This window comes from Bemisia tabaci, chromosome 6 (genome assembly GCF_918797505.1).
Source record: "Bemisia tabaci chromosome 6, PGI_BMITA_v3".
Classification (NCBI taxonomy): domain Eukaryota; kingdom Metazoa; phylum Arthropoda; class Insecta; order Hemiptera; family Aleyrodidae; genus Bemisia; species Bemisia tabaci.
Genome location: NC_092798.1, coordinates 51,157,954 through 51,174,819, shown reverse-complemented (window position 1 = coordinate 51,174,819; position 16,866 = coordinate 51,157,954). Strand labels below are relative to the sequence as shown.

Here is a 16,866-nt window from a genome sequence, read left to right as displayed (position 1 = left end):
AAAAAATAATAATAAATAAATAGGTAAATAAATAAATAAACAGAAATACAAAACGCTGTCAAAATGTTTTAAAACTTCAGTCGGTTCCCCTGAAAAATATGGAACTAATCAGGAAATAGTTTTAAAACGCTGCAATCCAAATCAAGCTACAAGTTGTATGGCAATCATTTCTGGAAAAAGGAGTACCTCACTCACTTGTGCACATTTAGGGAAAAAGGGATCCAGTCCACAGAGATGAATTGTTGTTCACTAGAAAAATTTGTGTCAACTTCAGTAAGAATTCAATCGAATTTTTTATTGAATACCCCCAAAATATATACCTACAAAACGGTTGAATTAATTTCTGTGAGGGCAAAGATCTGCATTTTCAACTGATAGTTAATTTCTGAATCCAAAATAAGGCAGCAGGTAGCTTAGAACTTTTTACAGCGTTTTCTTTGTGAACTGTGAATTTCAAATTTTCTTAATTGTGCTTCAATTTGGAATTTTTGGGTATTAATTGAACCAATTTTTTAAAAAGAACATCCCTCTCCGAAGTGGTGCTAAATTCTCTTTAATGAGTTCTTTGGCACTGAAGTCCGTTTTCCCACTGACAATTACATTAGAGAAAAATTAATCTTTTGGTTTTTTTTTCCTTTTAAAAAAGTGTTTCTTTTTCATTCCATTTTTAATCCCTGCGTTTCTCACGATCACAGTTGCTACCATTACAGTTTGAAAAAGTCTAAAGAAATCATAGTTTTTTCTGCTTCATATTTCCTTTCTCATAAATTTCTCTGTAAAAACACAAATGAACTCATAGAAAATTTTCAAAATATAGCATAAAAGCATACTAGGAGTCAAAAAGTGATTACAAAAAGTGTTTTGAAGTTACCTTAGAGAAAGTTTCTAGACCATTGAAAAATATCTATACTGGAAATTAAAAAAAAAAAAAAAAAAAAAAAAAAAAAACGTATTTGACTGGGTCAGCAGCCAAACTCAATTGTTGCACTTTTAAAAAGTCAAATACTTGAAGGAAATGTTTGGAACTTCAGGGCTACTATCAATTCCCTTGTGAATTAATTTTTTTCAAGTTTTTCATCTGCGTAAGTACTTACTTGAGACTGCTCGCTCTGACTTTAAAACTACATAACTGTTTGCTTTAGAAATTTGGTGAGAAAGTAGATTGAAATATCAAGATGTATCAATTCTCACCTAATGATTTGAACTTATCTACAGGGTGATCCGTAAGTCCCACTATAACACGTAGGGTTCTTGCGTCTTGCCCCTTTACAGAGGGATCTCCTTAAAATTTTGGGGGGCCTCAAAAGGCGCTTCCTTTGGCCTAGGAGCTTACAAAAAAGTTCAAATCTCTATCTCAATGTTTACAAACGTTACAGGGGTGATGCATGGGCTGGTTGTGCGGGAATTCAGGATCATTCTATATTTTTTGTTGTGTCTGTAATGGTTTGGGTATTTTTGTTCTATAAGACTTGGATTATTGACATTGTGGTTTTGCAACGTGCAGTTAAAAAACAAAATATGAGAAAAATAGGTAGGTACCAATAATCAATAACAATAAGAGATTCAGAACAGAACATGAGGGTAAGTTTAATTTCGGATAGGTAACATGCATCTTTCATAGAGAGATTAAAACTAAAATAATATAAAAATAATAAAATATTGAACGAAACATTAACACAGTTACTCAACCAGAGATCAATATTATAATTACTCCAAAAGTAAACTTATCTAATTAAAGGAGTATGTAAGCAGAAATAATGAGGAATGGTAACCATTTCTCATCATTACAATTCTGGGCAAACTTTTTGAAAATATGTAATGTGCATTAATGTAATAAATATCAGGTATCAAAAAGTAACTTAAAAACTAATGAGGCACTTGTGAAGGGTACGAAAAAAAACATAACATAATAATTAAAATTAAACATTCTGCATCAAATCTACTTTCATTTGACATTATGAAGGAAATTAAATCCTGAAAGTGTTGAACAATTGTAGTCGTAATCTCATATCATCTTTACTTCTGTACCCACTGAAGTAAGGAAATTTAAAAATTTACAGAAATAAGAGCAAAAATTACAGAAGCTCCAAAAAAAGTGAAAATTGAAAAAGAGTGGTTTTATCAAAAAAATTGAGATTACCGTTCAGCAAACGAAAATACTCCACACTTTGCGGACTTGAGAGAAACTTCCGAAATGGGTACATATCATGTTCATTTAAACATTAAAGAGCTTATGGAATGACTTGTATTTTGAGGTACAAGTTTAAAAAGTTCCAGGTTTGTTCTTCAATTGGTTATTTTGGAAAATGAGAATACTTTTTTCTAAAAACACAATAACAGGTGATTTTGAACTTAAAATTGTAGAAAAAAGTAAAATACAAGTGAGAAAATGTCAAGTTATATAAAGATCACAACAACTTGGGAGACTCAAGTAAATTTTACTCATTTGGAGGAAGTTATGAAAATAAAACTTTTTAGAAGTTACAGTGTCAAAAACTAAAATTGGATGAGTGACAAAATTGAGGATGTAATCACGCTGCGCAAAAGGAACACAAAATTGGAATATTCACAAGTAGTGAATGCAGTCATTAAACAAATTTTACTCATAATTTGAGTTTTGAAAAAGGGTCAAAATTTTTTGAGGCCCTTGACATCATCGGCTGCACAAAAAAAGAACACTTTAATTTACAAAATAATTTCAAAGAAACTAACAAAAATTAAACAATATTAATAAAAAATAAAATGAGCAAATATTTAAGTCAGATATAATGGACAGATTCCTTACATTCTAGAGGGTAAGCATCAACCTAGAATTTAAAGGCCACGACAGATAAAATTTCCCCTTAGCCTTTCAAAATAAAGATACTAAAAAGTGACTTAGTCTCACTGAAATGCATAACTATCTTAGCTTAATGTTTTTATCGGTCGAAAACAGACATTGTCAATGAGAACTTATTAATTGAAAAATTATCAGCAAGGAAAACTTAAAAAAGTGCTGGCTTCAGTTATCCTTAAGGGTCAGTTTAAAGAAAAATTCCATTTTTGACCTCTTTCTCGTAAGTAATCAATATTAACTTTTTCGTTTAGCTGGTAAAATGACAACCTGGCTTGCTCCTCTTTTCTGACCAACCTGGACATTCTGATTAGGCAGTAAAAATATGTTCGGGCCAATCTGAAGAGCCTGATTAGGCAATAAAATTAAATTCTGAACCTGTGCAACGTTGCTCTGGTTTGCTTCACTTTTTTGAACAATCTGAATAGTTTGATTGAGCGGCACAGATACATCGTGAGCAGCGGCTACATTTTCATTGGTATGGATAACTGCGGAACTGCAACCAAAGATCCCACTCCGCTTTTCTGAAAAATCTGGACATTCTGATTGGGCAGAGCAGATACATTGTGAGCAGGAGCTGCATTTTTATTGGTCTGCGATGACACTGGAGTTGCAAGCAAAGTTGCCATTCCTTTTTTCTGGACGATCTGAACAGTTTGATTGGGCTGCGCAGATACATTGTGAGCAGGAACTACAGTTTTATTGGTCTGCGATGACTTTGAAGTTGCGCCCAGAAATGTTGTTCCTTTTTTCTGAACAATCTGAACAGTTTGATTAGGCTGCGCAGATACATTGTGCGCAGGAGCTACATTTATAGTGGTCTGCGATGACTGTGGAGTTGCACTCAAAGAAGCTGCTTCTCTCTTCTGAACGATTTGAACAGTTTGATTGGGCAGAGCAGATACATTGTGAGCAGGAACTACAGTTTTGTTGTTCTGCAATGACTCTGAAGTTGCGCTCAAAAATTTTGTTCCTTTTTTCTGAACAATCAGAACAGTTCGATTGGGCTGTGCAGATACATTGTAAGCAGGAACTACAGTTTTGTTGGTCTGCAATGACTTTGAAGTTGCGCCCATAAATGTTGTTCCTTTTTTCTGAACAGTTTGATTGGTTATTGCAGGTGCATTATGAGCAGAAGCTAGGTTTTTGTTGGTCTGAAATGACTGTGAAATTGCACCCAAAAATCCTCCTCTTTTCTGAACGGTTTGATTGGGCAACATCGATACATTGTGAACAAGAACTACATTTTTATTCATCTGCCATGAAATTGGAATTGCACCCAAAAATCCTCCTCTTTTCTCAGTTTGATTGGGCAACATAGATACATTGTGAGCAGGAACTACATTTTTAGTGGTCTGCAATGACTTTGAAGTCGTATCCAAAAATGTCGTTCCTCTTTTCTGAACGATCTGAACAGTTTGATTGGTTAGTGCAGCTGCACTATGAGCAGGAGCTACAGTTTTGCTGGTCTGCAATGACTGTGGAGTTGCACCCAAAAATGTCGCTGCTTTTTTCTGAGCAGTTTGATTGGGCAACGCAGATACATTCTGAGCAGGAGTTACATTTATATTGGTCTGCGATGACTGTGGAGTTGCACACAAAGAAGCTGTTCCTCTCTTCTGAACGATCTGAACAGTTTGATTGGGCGGAGCAGATACATTGTGAGCAGGAGTCCCGTTTTTATTGGTCTGCGATGATTGTGAGGTTGCAACCAAGGATTCCAAGTCTGGGAGCTCTTTAAGATTGGCGTTCATGAAACTACTGTAATGAGGCTGCAAATATGACTCCAGTCTACCATTAACTGGCTCCTCCTTTTTCAAATCAGACAGAGTTTGCACAGCAGCTTCGGTATTTTCAGACCATTTAGCTTTGTTTCTTTCGTATATACACTGATTCTTTGTGATTCGCCAGACACATGGATTACTATTCCGAATCGTTTCACAATCATAGTTGTGCCACATGCAGTCTTCAAACGCTTCATAAAGATGCCGGCGCCGATCCTTTCCGCATGGAATATCAAGAACTTTTTGTACTGGATCTTGTAAGAATTGGTTGACTTTTCTGCAGTCCCCACATCTGCAAGGTCCAGACCAGCCCCTTTCAACAGGAGGAAGAGACCAATTTGCAGGAGCTTCAGGTTCCAAGCCGACATTTTCCTTCAGATATTTCAAGAGAAAAGACTGAACGAGACTTTTGTGCAACATTGGAGGAGTCTCATCATTAGCTGGTAACCTGAAGCATCCTACTTCATTTTTTATTATCATTCCTATGAAGGGGATAAAGACATCCTTTGAGCACTCTTTTGAAGCATTGGGGACAGCATTAAGCATAGCAGGAATGACAATTGTCTCGAGAGATTTGGGAGATAAAATTTCTAGGGTATTCTCAACAATGCTACGCAGGTCATTTGCATTTAGATCTTCTGCTGCTTTCTGCTCACGACTAGCAGATGAAGCTGACCCTTCTTGCTTCAGATTAAAGACAAATGCATTCCAGATTTTGTGAATGATCATTTCAATAAATGATTGTTGTTCTTTATTGCGTTCCTGCTGTAGGTTTGCCATTAACTCATTGATGAATGATATCTTGAGCATCGTAGCTGCATTTAAAATGACTGGCGTTACTTTCGACACAAACAGATTCCAGTCCACAGTTTTACACACTTGTGCCATGGACGCTGCATCTGCTTTCGTAACAGTCTTCAGTTCAGCTATAGCTGTGAAAATTACTTCATCGGACCATTGCTTTAAGCTAGATTCCCTCAGAAGCTTATATTCTTCAGTCATTGTATCTTCAGCAGAACTAGATTCTTGCAAAGCTGTTGCAAAGCCTTCAGCAATCGATTCCAAAAATGCCAACTTTTCAGCAATAGAGGAAGCTGCTTGCACGCCTTTTGTCAGTCGATCACGCATGGCAGCAACACCTTCCTTTGCAGCCCAGCGACCCAACGCACGAGCATTGTCAAGCATCACTTTATCACCTCTCGATTTACATGCTACATCAAAGAGATCAATGCGACCTAAATCTAAAACAGCCGCAGCTGCTTGTTGGAAATAGGGTGGAATGGGCTCCTTAGATACGTCATAGCCGTAGTAGCGTTCTTTGGGTTTTTGTTTCAACGCAAGCTCACAAAGTTGTACCAACTTAGGTTGTTTATTTGGATCCTTCGAGAATTCTTGCATGAGTTTGCAGAACAGTGGTTCAATAACTTTTCCTTCAAAACCAAATTCGAACACAAAGTGTGCTTGTTTTGAAGGCGGTACAAGGATTGCAACTGCATCTCTATACCAATTAATGACTAGACAGCCTTCGTTCCCTGTGTGGCCGGTAGTATACTTATCATCCGCTTTAGCAGCATCCTGGGGTGTCGGGTCAATCAATCCACCCTTTGGATAAGCGAATTTCTCTGCAATAAGCTTGCTATCCATGTTAATTATTTTTTTAAATCTGTGCTTCCGCTCGTAATAGCCGGGATTTTCTTTGTCAAACTCAATTTTGAGTTCTAAAGTTGCAAGATAAATATCAAACCCAAGTTTGGTTGATAGCTGGGTAAGTGTTTGAACTTGTGCAAGATCTTGTGGTTTGAGAGACTCAAGTTGAAAATTAGCCTCTGTGTATTTATGCTTAAATCTATGCACCAAGAGGGGTGGTAAGGTGTTATCTCCTCCCTCAAGGCGTGACTCATACTCTTTGAGGAGCTTTGAAAGTGCTTGCATGCGCCCACAGATTAACTCATATGATGGTACCTCAAAACCACTTTGGCGACTTAGATTGTACGTCAGCATGAGACGGTACCCCGAGGTTACCGGAGTGACTTCGTGAGTAATGTCTGCATACCATGCTGCATAGCTTATGCTCATATTCGAAGACTTGGCTGTTTCAAACTCATACTTATCATCTCCGTGTGTCAGTATTACCTTCCCACCCTCATGCGGAGAAGGTAGGCAGATGACGAGCGTTCCAAACATGCCAGGCATTTTTTCACTATCTGTATGTGGCTTGAAAAAAGCTCCAGGCTCATACAAAAGAAGTTTGTGGATTTTAGCTGAGACCCTCCCTGATCCTTTTTTGATACCTAATCCTACAGTGACATCATCTAAGATCGATTTAACTGCTTTTTTCCACTCTGGATTTTGAAGCGTAAATTGGTTCGGGTTGAGTTCCCAGCTTTTGCGGATGCTAGTATCAACAATGGTATCTTCTCCTTTGCCAAATGGGGATTGGCTAGCCTGAGAAATTATTTTTTGAGCCTCACCAGCAGAAAGTGGTAGACCTACAACACCGCTACGCTTGAGACACAGGCATGGATTGGGCAGAGAAGAACTGCTGGCACTGTAGGCAAATGCACTTGGTGTTTCTAATTCCTTCAGACTCATCCAAATCTTAGTCCGCAAATCTCCAAGTGGTCTTGGCTCGCTTGGTATTGACTTCCTTGGCATTTTGACTACCTGGAACAGAATATATATAATAGAATTCGTACAAACAAAAATTGAAGAAACAGTCCAAATAAGAGAAGAGATCTGCTTTCATAAAGATCACATCTGCTGAGGGGCAAAATTTTTGACATCAAATGTTCACTACTTCTATTTACAATATGACTTGTCCAGAACTTGTGTGGTATTTGTTTAACCAATTTGAATTGTGGCCAATGATGTTCTACTCATAAATTAAACTAATCATTCATAATGTCAAAGGCTCCATTTATGCAGAGCAAATTCATGCATGAGAACAAGGTGCTCTAGTAGTGAAAAATTAAAATAAAACCTAAAAGACAGACTGGAAAATAAATTAATCTCTATAAACAGATGCAGTTTTACAAACTTGATGTTTCAATGAAGAGACGATATCATGAGAATTCCAGTTCTGTACTGAATTTCAACATCTGATGGGAAAGTAACCATTTCTCTGTTCATATGAATCTAATACTTCCTACCAGGCATCAGAGATTACCACAAGATAAAATTTAATTTGATTCAGGTGGGCATCTTCAAATTGAAAAGATCATTAGATATTTTAATAATGGATTAGCCTTTCCTCTCTATTTACTACGGCTGCAAATAAGAGACATTAAAAAGGAACAAAAATAAAATTTTCAGAATCAAGCAGCATGACAGCTTTTTGGACAAAGGAATACTTCACCCCCCCCCCCCCTTGACTGGATATCTAGTGTGTTTCAGTCATTAATTATTATACAATTATTTTCTCTAATCAAGCCTCAAAATTGTATCCTCCTGTGAAGTAAAATTTTCAAAGATAGCAATGAATTGCAATGAAAAACTATTTACTTTTAAAAGAACTAAATACATTAATCTGTAGGTACATATTTAAAAATTGTTGTATTGGTATTTATTGCTACTGGAAACTCTGCTACATGGGCTCAACTTCTGCACCATTTTATGCACATTTTTTAATCGGAAACATTGGTTAATTAGGGAGGCAGTAAGTGTGATTCCTTACTAGTGCTAGAGCATTTTCCCTTTCCAGTAAAAAAAACGAATCTTACCTAAAATACACTTGCTTTGATACCTGTCATTGTGATGTGATCATGATTTCTGCTTTTAAAGGGAAAGAACTTTCAAGCACATCCATCAAATTTTTGTTGAACGCCCAAAACTGATGAGGATTTTCAGACAATTTTCAAAAGCTTTCAAGAATTTTCCATAAATCCCTATTACAGAAAATGCTGATTCATCTTCACCCAAGTAGCACAGTGCAACGTAAATATTTAAATTAAATTGCATTTTGATTTCAATAAAATTGTTATTTTTTCACCCTTAAATTGCAATATTTTTCCATCATCGAGTCGATTTACGCCGATTTTAAACAATCGACAGAATGTGCTCCATGTATCAGAAAGATAAGCAATATGCAATGCCATGAAAAATTGCAACTTATTTCAATTTTAATGCAATAAGTTTCAATAAATGGGACCCCTTCAAATAAGAGCTAGTCAATATATACAACACTCAGTGGAACAGCAATATTCATTATTACGATGCAATCTGTGCTACTTGGGACATGGCATCCCTAATACAGGAAAATTCACTAAAAAACAACAGTAGTTGCACTCAATGAATTGAAGTGAAAACCTATCCCTGCATTTGAAAATGATAGAAAATTATCAGCATTTTCCAAACTGTGGGAATCGTGTCAATACACAATGATAATCATGAAAAACTCGGTACTTGCGTATTAATTTATTCTAAATATTTCTAAAAATAACTGCAGGTAACATACCTCATAAAATAGCTGACAGTGCAAGTAGGCCGAGACTCAATCAACAACAGAACAAACTCGATTCACTACAACTTGCTTACTCCTTGCCCTGAAATTGAAAATGACTCATTAAGAAACTGTACTTCAAATTTTCTTGGGAAATAGATGGAGGTGTCTTTATTTAGTTTACCTGAAAAGCACCCATGTCATTTCAATAATCCTCTTTTGGGGTTGCTATAATTCTTCATCTTCAAATTCCCTGACTTTCTTGGATTTTTCCTGACTCCAAAATGTTCTAATTCCCTGACCTTTTAATAAAATTTCCACCTATTTTTTCTCTTCGTAAATACACTGTCTTTTGCTGAACTTGGACATATAACTTCCTTGTTTAAAGATTCTATAATGGATAAAAATGTTATTTAGTGGCTGGTTAAAAGATGACATAGGCCTTAAAAATACCATAGAGCGTAAACAGTTGGAAGATCAGTGGTATGTTTCAATTATTAGTAGATGTGGCATAAATCCCTGGACTTTCCCTGATTTCCCAGACCGCTGGCAACTCTTAACATTGTTTAATCATTCGGATTAAAACTTGAACTAAAAACTGCAATCTAAAAAATGTTTAGATTGCACCCCTAGGGTTTAAGGGTTTGAAAACTTGATTCAGCTCATTGGAGAAACGGTATGAAAACATACACTACCTACTTATGTACATATGAAGTTAAGGTGTATTTCAGAAATTGCAACGAAAGTAAGAAATGCAGTAGCATTTTGTGCGAATATTGACTTACATATATACCTAAGCACATTGCTCCAATGCCAGTGTTGAGCAGTGTGTTAGGTATCCATGCAAGTTAATACCTGTGCTGTGCGTTGCTACGATTCTCTCAATTTGTGACTTGCACCTTGACCCCATTGGCATTGAAGTTAAAAAATACATAATTTTGCATTACTTACATATAAATGATACTTCCTAAGATGCTGCGCAACAAATTCAGGACAGACACCTTAAGATATTCGGTTTCATTCCCACATCACTAAGTACCTGGCCCTCTGAGATGTACACTTCACTCTAAATGAAAGTACCTCAAACCATGATAGTAAAATTTTTTCTACGAATTCCAAAGTTTTGAAGAGTAACAGAGTTCTTTCTGAAACAATTTTCACATTTTCTACAGTCTTGCATGTAAGTAAGTACACCACCTAAATATCATGCTACACTTATATAAACTAACAGTCTCTTCAAAAGATGAAGTGAAAATAGGGATTCTAGAACGTCAGCATTGAGAAAATTCATTATGAACTGATCCGTCAAGTTTCTTGCTCCAGCAAGTGAAGCTTTCACAATACCCAGCATACTGCTTTTCCATTCACTGTATTCAATATGGAGAGTCAAAACTGCATCAGATCCTGACAAATCGACAGACAGAGCATAGAAAAGTCTCCCTGAAATTCAATGATGCAATCTTGACTGTCAGCAACGGGTCAGACCAGCTAATTTCAGAACGATGTGTCAGCCACTGCACAGAAAATGTTCCAGTTCTTGAGGCAAATGTGTACTTTATACTAATATTGGGCAACTCTATCACACTATACAATAGACTTGTCTGGACAAATTCTCATTGGAATCGTTTCAGCGGAACCTAGCCATCACAGGATTCATGTGAAACCAGACCAATAACAGCAACTTTGGGAACCATTCCAAAAAGAGTCAGTTTCTTCTTTCCACATTTTCGCTGGAGAATTGTTTTAGATTAAAAGAGAAGGAAAGAGGAAATTTGCAAATGATTATAGGAAGGCAGCCTGCTTTAGGAATGGTTTGTGTCTTGAGCTGACTGAGTCATCTGGTACTATCATTACAAATATCTGTCAGCTGGAAAAATCAGTGATAAACTTACCATAATATTAGAGTACAAATCGATGACACAGAGACTTTCTTAGAAGCGGATCCGGGCAAAAACTGTGAGTTGATAGCTGAAAATAAGCGGAAATAAACACCGTTAAACGGTAAAAGCAAAACATGTGATAAGAAAATGCCGCGCTGAAATTTCCATTAGTTCTTCTTCTTCTTGTTTTGACGTAACATGCTACCTAGCGGTAGGTATTTTAACTATATACTTTCGCGCAAGTGTCGCCCGATAGCAATTTGTAGTTATGTTATGCAAATTGCATCAGTACTTTTTGAAGGAAAACCGTACGACGTATTAAATTCCGAACAGTAAGAGGGAACCAATAAGTAACTGGTTGTGTTGTGAGCAAAGTCTTTACGTACAAAACCGCACTCGGAATTTAAAATCACATGGAAAAATCGCTATTTTTTTTAAAACTTGACTGAATTTGTGGCATACCAATGACTGCAATCAGAAAGAGTGGATCTTTAATTGCGAAGTTGGAAACTTCGGTTCATGCTGAATTTTCTCATGAGAAAACTAGCTAGGTAACCGTTGTTAGGAAATTCCGCACAGCGTTCAAGTTTCTCGAGAGTTTTTCTTTAATTTTTAAGCACCTAAAACTCTTGGAAAAAATGATTCCATTCCTTTTAAAAAAAGTAATTATTTTTTTCCGATCTTGTTTAGGTGAACCTTACTTTAGGAAATAAAAGATAAGTAAAGGTTTCTTGATAAATTATTTTATCAATTTTTTGTTTTTTTTTTGGGTGAGGTATGCTATTTAGGATCATTGCTTCTAATGCTGTCCTAACTGATTTCCTTCTATTCTCCGATTCGGATGATTTACCGCAAGTTACCGCATCTAAAATGTTTTGAAACACACTTTTGCCTTGGCCTCTCCCAGGGAATGCGATAGATTTTGCTGAGTCAATGCGTAGCATATTTTTCATCTTAGAAATTGTGATTAAATCAATTTTTCGGTGAGAACAGCTCAAACAAATTGTTTTAAAGGCAATTTTTCAAACTTTTCTAAGGGGACTCTCCAGACACCCCCCCCCCCCCTCTTTAGCTTAAGGGAGTCCCCCAGAATCCACTCGATGGGGTGTCTTCCTCTGTTCCCCAGGCCCCTCTCGATTTAAGTCGGCAACCCTCTCGAGAAAAGTTCCAAACTCCGCCTATGTCCCGTTCTTCAACTGAATTTAAATTTGAATCTTTCTGCCCTGGTAAAAATTGGCGATAGGAGCTGCGTTTCAAAATACCATAGGAGTTCTTATGGCCTAAAGAAGGCTATTGAAAATCATATAGCTGGCTGTAGAAAGCGGAGCAAATCATATAGCCGGGCTATACGAAGCTATAAAAAAGTATACAGTCGGGCTACAGTTTCTGTCGCCGGGCTTTACACTTTATCGCCATTGGCTATAAAAGGCTATAAGAAATTGTGTAGAAATTCGTGCGCTTTGGAAATCGTTAAGTTTTTTATGGAACTAAGTTAATATTTACAAAACACACATTATATTTTCCTTTAAAACACATTTTTTTTCATCAATTAAAATGAGAATAATCCATACAGAGTGTGCAAACATTTCAGAACCATGAGTTGAAAAACGCTGACTCCGCGAGATTAAATATTAGAGCCTAACACAAAGCGGAGTGGCGACGCACTGGCGCCTACAAACCTAACAAGGATACTTCACGCATTGCGCAATGCGTGAAGTATCCCTGTTAGGTTTGTAGGCGCCAATGCGCGTTCAGCGCTAACTGCCCGCCTGCCGCGCCGCAGCGTGCCGCGGCGCTTGAAGCAACTATTTCACACTAGAGGTATTGCACAGTATCATAAGAAATTGAAGGCGCTCCAACATATTAAGAATGACAGGCATCCTTCAAAAGTACGGAGAATTCCTCGCAAAATATATCAAGATACTACGGCACAAAAAGAGAGCGGTAGTCCAAAAACTCACTAAGTCCTAGTATCCGTATTTAGTACCGTTCAGCATACACTTTATCGTCTGGCTAATGCTTAGTCGCCATCGGCTATAAAAGGCTATAAGAAATTGTACAGGCGGCTACAGAAGCTATTGGAAATCTTACAGCCGGCTTTAGGTCTATGGTATTTTGGAACACAGATTCTAATGCCAATTTTTACCAGGGTGGGAATAGTTTACTTCCATTTGCGGGTATTTTCTTACATACTTAGAAATGTTTCTCTTTTTCCAAGCAAAACCTTCTACCACCACCCACTGTCTCCCCCCCCCCCCTTTCTTCCATACTTTGCGTAAAATGGTAGGGATATGAGTCGCAGGAGCTTAATTGGACTACATTTTGCAATTATGAACTATAAATTCTAGCCCGGTTTAAAAACAACGTATTTGCCATTAGTTTCCCTATGCACTAACGTGTTTTTTCAGATGAGACAGAATTTATAGCTCCAAATTGCCAATTGCAGTCCAATTGTTTCTCAACGTTTCAAATTTTTACACCTGACGTCTTATTGAGCGTTCACCACGCTATGCGTAGCGGACGCTTTTTCCGGAGATTTTTTCGACGCTAGACGTAACAATGTGCCATGTAACTATGGTGCGTCCCCGTGTTGCTTTATGGGTGATGCACCATTTTTGTTACGGTGGGAGCGATATTTTTTTCTCAATATTTGTTTGATAATATTGCTTGAGTTTTTCTTTGTAATGATGCACTTAATACAATAATGGAACGCTATTCTTTCACACAATTTATTCTTCTTTTGTGAAATCGTTGAGCTCCATCACGTTTTTTTATGTTGAGTTCCAGTTTTCCTTCAAGAATTTTGCCTGCAACGCTTTTTTCATTCCATCAACTCGTGTGCATTTCGCATCGGAGGTATCCAAAAAGTTTCGTCGAGCTGCGAGAAAATTTCACTTAAAATCTCGAAAGAAATTCCTCAATCATTTTTTGCTACTTGTGGTAACATTCGAATATAGGCAACAACCCTTCTCCCAACCGAAGCCCCCACTTTTTTGGGCCCTGGGCAGGCAGCCAGCCCTTGTGGTACCCAGTGCCTATTTACTTTTCTCACAGAGGCACTCTTTTCAAAATATCCTCTTTCGAATCGCGCGGCAAAAGGGTCTTGGTTAGAAACTAGGAGTTCCTGCAGTTCAGCTCTTGCCGAAAACGATACCCGTTCCTCCCTTACCTTGGGCAAAGACAGGGTAGCGCGTCTAAACGAGGAAATCAGGTGGATTTACCCTTACCGTAAATCTATCGAGCGTTGCGCACAAGTTTAAGTGAAGCCGATACACTAGCCTCCCAGACTAAATTTACGAGGGGATTTGAGGAGTTGAGGTTATGCCGCTACTCGTAAATCCATCTGAGGTTTCTTTCCGTCCCCCGCACTCCGCCCCTCGTCCGCCAACCTCCCACCTTCCCGCCTGCTCAACAATGTCTTAATCCCTTCCCCGCAAATTTCAATAACTGGCTCGTGAATAAATTGGCTAATTAAAGTCTTTCCCGTGCAGTTAGAAGACTTTTTTGAAAGTTTCACGACTACCGAGATTTAGCCGTGAGGTTTGGCGATGCATGCTGAAGCCAAAATGACGTTTTCTTCTTATTTTGGAAAGAAAACCGATGGGAAAAGTGGGAGACCACGTACGTATCTCTGTTGGCAGCGTTGCAGACTTCCTGCCATACTTTGTTTTTTTCCTGGAAAATTAGAAAATGTACTTTCTTGAAAATTTCCTTAATTTTTCTTCTCTATAGGTCAGAGTCGGACTGGCCATAAGGCCAATCTGCCATTGACACATACGCTTACGGCCTCCTGACACATCGAAGATATAGCAAAAAATATGAGAGAAAAAAGTATGACCGAGAAAAAATGCGGGTAATTCCTGAATGAACGGGAGAATAGAAAGTAAGAGTAAAAAAAGTCCTCGTACGCATGAAAGTGGTGAATGGAGGTCCTGGAACTATAAACAGGATATAAGTCCCCAGAAGAGCCTGGGCTGCCTGGGCCTACAAAAATGCTTGAAAATAGATGTGGTTTTTTTTGTTCTTTTCTTGATTTACGGAATCAAATTTTCTCAATATTTTTTTTATATTTTTTTTTGATTTTTTTTTTTTTTTTTTTTTTGATTTTTTTTTCTTATATTTTTTTTTCTCAATATTTTTTTTTTATTTTTGATTTATTTATTTTTTTTTATTTTTTTTTTTCCTTTTCAAAATGATAATTGATTAAGGCACATCCTATTTTCGGCTGTGTTGCTCACGTAGCCCTTGAAACACCACTACAAATGAGACAAACGAAACTAACACATATGGAAATAAAGCAAATGGAAAGACGGCGCAGAAATACAACTATTCGTGCTTGATGGATGTCTGTGTTGCGTCTGCAAAATTGAAGGCGCGATGGCGCTAGCTGTGAATTCGCGATGTTCCGCAGCTCCGCTTTATGCTGCCATTGAGGTGTCGTGAGAAATGTTAAGGAACGAGGCTCGATTATTACGGTTCCCCAATTTAAGACTGTGTTGCTCATACATCCTTTAAAGCACCGCTACAGACAAATAAGACAAACTGAAACAAATACAGTATGGAAATAGAGCAAAGTAAAAGGAGGCGCATTGATTACGGCGCAGAGATACAACTATTCGTACATGATGGATGTCAGTGTTGCAGCTGCAAAATTGTAGGCGCGATGGCGCTAGGCGTGAACTCGCAATGCTCCTTTCTATGCTGTCGGTGAGGTGTCGTTCAGATTCGAGAGAACCATTTAAAATGCTCGACACAGAAAAAAAAGCACGAGGTTGTTGGATGATATGGACATTTAGTAAAATTTGAGGCAGATTTCAGAACAGAGCTTACAGCTCTTTATCAATTCAACAGTCGAAAGTATGCACAATCTTAGCAACGTTGACATGAGTGTATGCGGTTTGGTCAGAAATGTCTCCATAGTCTCTGGGAAAGTCGGGAATATTTTTCTTTAAATTTCCCACAAAATTTTACTTGCGACTCGATCGAAAGTATCTGATATTCTAAGGAAAAACGGACCGCGTTAAACAGAAAGGAACCAAGCCACATCAGATATTGCCAACTTTAATTGGGCACTTTCATTTTTACATGAAAATGATCGTGCAGATTTTTGTGCAAATTCCAGTGGACTTCCTGCACAGTACGAATCAAATTCCTTAAAAATATCAAAGGAATCCACTCAAACGTTCTCTCGTAAAAAATTAAATTGCCCAGTTTTTGCCAATAGCTGATGTGGCTTGGTTCCTTTCTGTTAAACGCGGTCGAAATATTCATAACGTACATCCAATAATATTTATCGGGAAACCTTAGAGACATTCAAATCTTCATACCGCGTTTTTCCGTAACACAACAGTGTGACAGTGTACTTATCACGACCAGCCTGAACACCCAAATTTCGTGAAAATAGCGCGGGGGCAGATATTCGTGGCGCAAATTAGTTTATTAGTATTTATTTAGCGACAGGAGTGAGAGGGTCGGCTGATTTGCATAATCATCGAAGCACTGCCAGGCTAAAAAAGAACGCCGTATGAGCCCTCAGGCGTTGCCACATTTCCTCCGATAAAATACGAAATTTCAGAGGAATTAACTTGTGAATATTTTCCTTCCAACTTTACGAAGGATTTTAGTCGCAATTTAATCGAATGTATCTGAAAATTTCACGGAGAGATGTTTGTAAATGTCCTCAAAAATAAATATTTTATCCCGAGAGATGTGGCAATCTACGAATGCTCGTACGCCTTTTTTCCTCAGCACGGCGGAGCAGGCCTGCGTTGCACTCTTAAATTTCAATTCAACCAATTCCTGTCTTACTCAATCCGCAGTCCTGCCGCGTGTTAATTAATACCAATGGGACTTGTTCGTAACATGTATTTGCAAATGAGTTTTTCGCTGATGGAGCCCCGCCAGCCAAATTTCGGGCACAGATTCCGTGCT

The 16,866-nt window shown here is 37.8% G+C and overlaps 2 protein-coding genes across 5 annotated transcripts in view; one reads left to right on the top strand and one right to left on the bottom strand.

Annotated features, from left to right (window-relative positions):
• LOC109034758 (lachesin) overlaps nucleotides 1–16,866 on the top strand; it is a 252,465-nt gene that overhangs the window by 117,032 nt on the left and 118,567 nt on the right. The window lies entirely within an intron of this gene.
• On the bottom strand, nucleotides 1,563–11,054 carry LOC109042012 (uncharacterized). Of its 3 annotated transcripts, none has more exons than XM_072301870.1 (4): nucleotides 10,948–11,054; nucleotides 10,007–10,200; nucleotides 9,071–9,158; nucleotides 1,563–7,281 (listed from the first exon to the last, which is right to left on the bottom strand). In XM_072301870.1, the coding sequence occupies exon 4, from the start codon at nucleotides 7,270–7,272 to the stop codon at nucleotides 3,298–3,300; it is 3,975 nt and encodes a 1,324-aa protein (XP_072157971.1). In that variant the 5' UTR covers nucleotides 7,273–7,281; nucleotides 9,071–9,158; nucleotides 10,007–10,200; nucleotides 10,948–11,054; the 3' UTR covers nucleotides 1,563–3,297. The 3 variants fall into 3 exon arrangements, with proteins under 3 accessions (XP_072157971.1, XP_072157972.1, XP_018914093.2); XM_072301871.1 differs by having other exon boundaries at nucleotides 10,007–10,196; nucleotides 10,948–11,033; XM_019058548.2 differs by lacking the exon at nucleotides 10,007–10,200.